The 8,252-nt window shown below is 27.6% G+C and overlaps 1 protein-coding gene across 1 annotated transcript; it reads right to left on the reverse strand.

The window, feature by feature from the left end:
• Positions 1–212: 212 nt before the first annotated feature.
• EIN_202770 (profilin, putative) lies at positions 213–575 on the reverse strand (the record flags this gene model as incomplete). Its single annotated transcript, XM_004183707.1, has 1 exon — positions 213–575. The coding sequence occupies one exon, from the start codon at positions 573–575 to the stop codon at positions 213–215; it is 363 nt and encodes a 120-aa protein (XP_004183755.1).
• Positions 576–8,252: the final 7,677 nt, after the last annotated feature.

Raw genomic sequence — 8,252 nt, forward strand, 5'->3', positions numbered from 1 at the left:
TTTATTATCAGACAATTAAATAAATCAATTGTTTTTGAACAATTAACTTATGAAAATTAATGGTTATTATATACAATAAAATTTATTTAATGTAAATCTAAATAATTTACGTTAATAAACGCATATAATAACGATGATAAATAAGTAACAAGTATTATTTCACTTTATTTTTTATAATCAGCTACAAATAATGATGAAGAAGTAAATTAAATTTAATATCCCAATTGTCCCATGTAATCCTTGAGCTTGTAGACAGCATCTGAGTTTTGTCCAGCAGAGACGGATGCGTCCTTGAAGTATCCAATCAAAATGACTTTGATTCCCTTGTAAATGGAAACACCAGCTGCACCAGCCTTTCCAAAAACAGTTCCCTCGTCTTTGTCAGCTCTTGTGACAGTATATTTGACACCACCAATGTGAAGTCCCTTTGACTGGAAGTCTCCGACATTGCCAGACATGATGGCATTTGCAATAGTGGTGGCTTCTGCTTGTTGAATTGTCATTCCAACTTGTGACATAATGGCGCCATTAGTAGCAAGAATGATTCCACCGTGGCCTTTACCTGCACCAATCATTGAAGCTGTGTAACCGCCCCACGAAATCTGAATGATTACCAATTTGTGGTATTTCTTATATCATGTCGACACGTCACGTCTTTTATTTGTTTATTTATATTTAATTGTATTTTAGTTGAAACTATCAGTAAATTATTGCAATGTGATTTTCAAGTAAATTGTGTTAAAAAGAACAATTGATAAAAACTTAAAAACTGTGTCATGATAATTGGAGATAAATTATTATTATAAAGTTTGAAATGTATTTTGTTATATTTAAAATTGTTTGAAATTGTTAAAAGAATTAATATAATATTTTGATAACTATATATAAATATAATATCATTTTAGCAAAAAATAGTTCTAATAACAATAACAAACTTTGTGTCTAATAAATACAACAATGTTTTATTTTTTTATTGTTATTATAAAAAAATAATAAACCATCATTATCTTAAAATAGTAACAAGAAATGTAACAGCATGAATTTAATTATATTTGTTTTATACAATTTTCTCTAATTTTAATACAACTTCTTCAGATGTAATTCTGTCAATTGAATTTTGACACCAACAAGACGTGATTATTGCAAAAATGTTGTTTGGAATGTGATGACTATTTTCAAGACGCTTTCCAGACATCACGAACTCGGCTATTTTCCATGGGTATTTGAAGTCTTCTTTTGGATATGCTTCTATCCAACTAAAACACTCAAACATGGTCACGCCAAATGAGAATATATCAGCACTCTTCTTGTATTTCTCCTTTTTAAGTATCTCAGGTGCCATATACGTTGGTGTTCCAATACCTTTTGTGAAAGTCATGTTGGTCATCAGCATATTGATATTTCGACTTGCTCCAAAGTCAGTCAATTTCGCGTTCACTGTTTCATTCAAATCAAATGAAAACACGAGAATGTTGTCTGGTTTAATGTCTCTGTGTAATATCCCGTTTGAGTGTAAATACAGAATACCTTTGGCTGCGTCTCTCATCATTTTAACTCGAATTTTCATGTCAACTTCGTTTGAATTTTTGTTGTTCATCACATCAAAAAACGACCCAAATTGTGCAAATTCAGTGACTATACACATCTTGTTTGGTACAAACACGGCTCCATAGAAGTGAACGATATACTCACACCTGAATTTGTCTAACATTGAAACTTCTTTATTAAATTCATCAAGTGAATTGTCTTCAGAACTTTTCATCTTTTTAATAACAACAACATTCCCTCTGAAAGTTCCTTTGTACACAACACCAAAAGAGCCCTCTCCTATTTTCTTTTCTTCTATTAACTCGTCTGAGTCAAGTCGCGTCGACAATTTTGAAACAGCAGAAATCCCAATTTCCTTGCAAATTGCTTTTTGTTGTGTATACGAATTTGCCACTAAAAGTATTTTACTTTCAATTTTGGAAGTACACGAAAGTGTCAGTAATATCTCAAATTCACACGCAAAGCCTTTTGGCAACACGACTATTTGTGAATTACTTTCAATTTGATATTTCTGGTTTGTGAGTGTTTTTGTTGAAATTTGAATTTTCATGTTGTGTTTGGTGACATTACCAACACACAACAAATCTCTCTGCTTTTCGTTGACTTCAACTTCTTCGCCATCGTTGAAAACTATTTTTGTTTTATTCACCACAACACCATCACCAACTGTCAAAAATTGAATGTTCGACTTTGACATTTCAAAGAGTGTCGTTGTTGTCTCAATGGACTTCTCTTTCAAATATTTTGAGACGTGTTTTACTATTAACACAATCACCAATATCGCCACAATCAGTATAACTATAATAAAAAGTACAACTATTAGTATGATCCACCACACTACATGTGAATTGCAGTAAGTGCCATTTGCACTTGGTGCGTGCCAAAATGAACATCTTGTGCATTTTGAATGACCAACTTCTTTGCAATTTGTTATTGATGAAATATCAACACATTTTGAGTCAACCAAAACTTCATTTGTATCACATGAAGTACACGCGTATTTTGTTTGTACACACGTTAAACAACTCGCATCACACTTCTCACACTCATTTGTGTTAATTGTGAAATACCCATCAGAACACTTTGAACATCCATTTTGTGTTGTTTTTAGTTGACACCCAACAATGTCGCTTTGTGGTTTGCATTCGTTATTGGACGTTCGATAATTTGTTAAGTTGCATGTCAAACAACTTTCTTTGTTGTTGCAAGTCCCACATTTGACGTCACATTTCTCACAAGACAACCCACTTCTGTAATATCCATCATTACATTTGACACAGCCACCCGATGGTATAAACTGTGTGCAAATGCCATTCAAGTCGTTGTTTGTAATACACTTGTGGTCACTTAAAAACGTCCCTTCTTTGCATGAAAGACAAAATGTTGAAGTTGATATGCAGGTGTAACAATTATTATCACAACTCACACACTTCCCAAACAATAAAAAGTATTTGTCGTCACAACTGACACACCCAAACTGTGTTGTTTCTTTACAATTGGATTGTTTAATTTCTCCACTGTTTTGTATGCAATTTCCATTGTCATCTATTTTGTAATTATCAGTACATTCAACACAATTATTATTGAGTGTAAACACGCAATTATCTTGTGTTACAGAACACCTCCCATTCTGTTCTGTTTCTTCATTGTTTTTGCAAGTTGTCGATTCACAACTACCACTCTCTGTGATTTCATAATTTGTTGAACATTTCATTGGCTTCTCAACATCACATTTTATCCAATTCGCATTATTTGTTAAACAACTTTTGCACTCGGTATCTATGTAATACCCATCTTTACAGTAAATAATGTCGTTGTATACATAAATCGATGTGTCGATTGTTAACTGGCACATTCCATCATCTCCAAGATAATAGCCATCATTACATATTCTACACCTGTTGTTTTCACATGTCATACAATTGACATCACTGCATGAACCACAATTGGCGTTGAGTTCTCCTTTATAACATTTAATACAATTAATCCCATTCGTTGCTTTACAGTCTTTGTTTGTTGTACATCGTCCATTATCAATAACATAATTACTTACACATTTAATACACACATTTTCATTACCAACTTGACAATTGTTATTAAATTGTACGCAATCATTACTGGCATTCAAATGATATCCATTTTCACATTCGACACAATAATTGTTTAAATTAATTGTTTTGCAATTTTGTGATAGACCAACACATTTTCCATTTACAAGTTTTGTGTTTGAATTGCATTTTAAACAAATTGTACTTAAAAACGATCTTTTCATCAGAATACAATTTGGACTTATTAAATTGTAAGTTTTATCATTCTCAAAATCAAACACAACAACATCACTCGCATTAAATGATTTGGTTAATGTTAAATTATTTACTTCTGTCACATTTTCTCCAAAGGATACAAAGCAATTTCCACCCATTGAAATAATATCGATAGTTCCTTCCAATTCAATTTTTATCTCTGTAATTTGACTGAATATTTCAATATTAAAATTCAATTTTGGAGTTACTCTCAATGTGTGCGTTGTCGAATCGTAATTAAAAGAAAGTGGTTTTCCTATATTTGTGTCTGTTACAGTTAATATCCCAAATGAAAATTTGGTACTAAAATAATTAAACGGCGATGTGATATTAACACGGACATCGTCTTTGATTTGAATTTCTTTGATATTATTTGCATTATATATGTCGACATTTTTATCAATCACAATAATTGTATTTGGCATTTGAACGTTTTGAAAATCGACAATTGAAACATTTTGATTCAAATTTAAATAACAATTTGTGTCTGCGTCGTCACATGGGCAGTGTGGATATTCAAACGCATAATTTTTATTTGCACTGTAACTCGTTTGATATACACTTTGATTTAAAGTACACACCACGGTTCTGTTTTGTGGTACATTTTTCGGACAAAATCTCATCAGTTTTTTGTTTGATAAAAGAAATGCAGTTCCATCAGTAAAATTATAAGGGAAGTCTGTTGTATATAAATGTTTGTCACTAGTGTCAAAGTTTAAACAATTAGAATCATTCATTGAAAACACGTCAAAACATTTTGAATTTCCAGTGGGATTTGTTATATAAAAATTTTTATCGGTGGTATTAGTGTACAAGTGAAGCCAATTAGATTGCCATAACACAATTGGGGGGCTTATCAAGTTGTGGATTTTCAATCAACAATTCTCCACTTATTGAAAAATAACCAAAAACTTTTATTGTCGAATTATCTTCGACAGTCAAATTATGTTCCGAGTGAAATGATCCATTGAGAACAACAGTAATGTCTTTGCTGATATAAAAAAGTTGAAAAGCATTAACCCAATTGTTGGATTTTATTGTAATAACATTTGGAGATGAAATTAAAAGTGAACCAAATATTGTCAGTGTAGTAAATCGAAAATCTTCATTTAAACACAAAGAAGAAGTTGACAAATTAAACTGATTACAATTAAAATTGCCATTTGAAGTAAAACCTACAGATTGATTATTTCCAATTGGTTGACAGTCACATTCATAAGATTGGGTTTTAAGCACAAAAAGTGTTAAAAACAAGCAACTATTCATTTTCAAAGGTATATTTGAGATTAGATCGGAATCGTAATAAGTAATTTGAACAAAAACAATAATGATTTTTTAAAATTAACACTAAAAACAACAATAATAACATTTGAGATTACAATCTCAATAAGTAAGATTGGATGACAGAATAATTTGGATTAATTAATTTGGATTCAATATTCTGTGTGAATATTCTAATGTTTTTCAATAATATGTAAAAATCCTTCAATTAAATAAAAAAACAATGTTATTCACTTTTTGATGTTAAAAAAAGGTTAGTTAAATGGTTTAAATCATTTTTGTGTTATTTGGTGTGTTATTTTTTATTAACACTTAAAAAACGCCTTGATTTTTGTTTTGGCCTGTTTTACAGGGATATTAATCAAATTTTTGATCATTTTCCTTTTTTGGTATTTGTATTGTTTATGCACATGATACAATCTCTAAAAAAGGAAAATTATTAAATAAACTCGATATTTCCCCGATTTTTAGACCACTTGAATTTTGTTCAATGTTATTTAAGGTGTAAAGTTTTTAAATATATCTGGGTCGGCTAAAAGATCATGTTATTGAAAAAAAAACTTAAAAAACATTAAAATGGTAAATAACATTATCATTTTTGAAAAACAAAAAAATGACAAAACACAATTATTTATACCATATGATAAAATGAAAAAAAAATAAAACGATAATTTATATTAAAAATAAAATAATTTTTAAAATACTTTCAAATACAATATATTACATATATCTTTGTGTTGATATAATTGTACATTAAACTTTTTCAATTGTAAATTATACATGCAAATAAAACTAATTTAAAGTTGCTCTGATAATAGTTTTTTATTTAAGTGATAATAATTATTTTGACTGATTATTATCGTATAATGAATAATAGTTTTTATCAAGAAAATTAACTAAAGATAAGTTTTACTGTTTTGAAAGTAATATGGTTTACTTCATTCGAAAAATAATACATTGTTTGTTTTGTATTATTGCAAAAGATAATAAAATTACTTCTATTTGATTGTTTAATTAATACTTGAATTTAAAAAGAAACGAATGAACTATTCAAAATACTTGTTAAATTGACAAATATACAAATATACATCAACAATTAATATTAATGTATATGTTGAAAAGGTATATTAATTGTTAAAAGAAAATTTTTATGTTGAAATCACTAAAATTATTTCTAATAAATTTTATTGGTTGTTAGTATCTTTTGTATATACAACAATTATAAGGAGTGAATATTGTTATTTAATTTTAAAAACTCTGCATTTTATCATTTCACATGTTAGTTACTGTTCAATTGTTGTTCTTAAAAATGGATTATTACACATTAAAATGATGATTTAAACAATATAAAAATTTTGTTTGAATCGTTAACTATAGTTTTACCAATTTTTAAAAACATTTTAACTTTAAAAAAATTTAAGTTTTTTGTCGACAATATGCTAAAACTTAAATATATATTGACACGTATTAGAGATTGCCACGAAGTCTTTTAAAAACTGGATCTTGGCCGACCTTGATATTTATTTATATTTTCAATACCAGAATTATCATTGTTATAACACGCATACAGATATATATATATATATATTTATATAAACTTAAATCCGTGAATTAAAAGTTATTCTGAAAATATTATTTAATTTTAATATTGTATTTTACAATTCATGTTTGATGTAACATTTTTAATATATTATAAGTTTGCACGTTTTATTTTTTGTATGTTATACAAATATTAAGTTTATTATTGTTTGATCATACAAATCAGTTTAAATTTTGAATTGAAGTGTGAACTTCATCGTAAGATGGGAAGAACCACTGGATATTCATTACGTTTATCTCTCTTAAATATTTATAACATTTTGGAGTCATTAAATTTGGTCAATCTAATAAGTGTTGTTCATATTTTAGTCTGTGTCTATCCAACAATTGTTGGTATTGAAAGATTCTTTTTTAAACTACGTCAAATGAAAGCACAAAACATATTACTTAAACTGCTTATGAAAGACTGTATTATTGTTTTGATAACGATGTTTGTTATTTGACTTTTTGATACATCAAATGCTGATGTAAATTGAAAGTCATCACTTAAACGTATAGAATAATTTAAAAACATGTCAGAGGTGGCACAATCGATATTCTTACTCGATTCAAATCCATCACTTTGTGTGTTTTTGACAGGATAACAATCACATTCAAAAGAACTCACTTTATAAACAAATAGCATAATAAAGACTTTTGATATCATTTGAAATAAAATAATATCAAAGTTTATAAAAAGTTTTGTATTGATAAAACAATTGTTGTTTGTGTTTTTTTATTTTAAGTATTACTTCAACTTAGATTATTATAATTATTATAATGTTCATAACTAAGGATGTAAATACCCATAATTAGTGTAATTTTAATGATATATAATTAAAAGTGTAAACGAGTTCATATTCAAATACAGTATGACAAGTTTGACTTAAACGACATATTTGGGTTAAATGGTAAATATTATAATTTAATTATAATAAAAATTTGAACTATAACCTGAACTAATTAATTGCTTTTTTATTATCAAGTTTATATAAAAAATTGAATAATAAAAGCAAGCCAAAAACCCAAACACACAACATAAAGAATAAGAAAGCAATGAAAAAAGTAAAGATAATTATAAACTATCACACGATCATGATCATCACCAACATTTTAATGTGATCACAAACAATAAAGTTTTATCAAAATTTGCCAAATAAAGTAACCATAACATTTCAAATTCAATTCAATTATAAACACAGTCTAATTTCCCTAGAGTGTGTAATTATTATTTTTGTTGTTCTTTATTATTTGGGTTGAGTGGCAAAATATTCTTGAAAATAATATTCTACAAATAAAGGTACAATTTTTTTCAACAATAGTTCAATTGTTACTTAAAATAAAAATAAACAATAATTTTGATTTACATTTCTATTAATAAGTTAATTCGATGTTTATTATAACAAAAAGTAAAAATAAACGATAACAAAAAACATCAAATTTAAAAATACACACATTTTACATAATTTTAGTAATTTCAAACATTTTTAAAATTTATAACATTATTTCGTTTTTATTTAAAATATAAATACAGGGCGGCTA

This window comes from Entamoeba invadens (assembly GCF_000330505.1).
Source record: "Entamoeba invadens IP1 unplaced genomic scaffold scaff_1105074724573, whole genome shotgun sequence".
Taxonomy (NCBI): Eukaryota; Evosea; order Mastigamoebida; family Endamoebidae; genus Entamoeba; species Entamoeba invadens.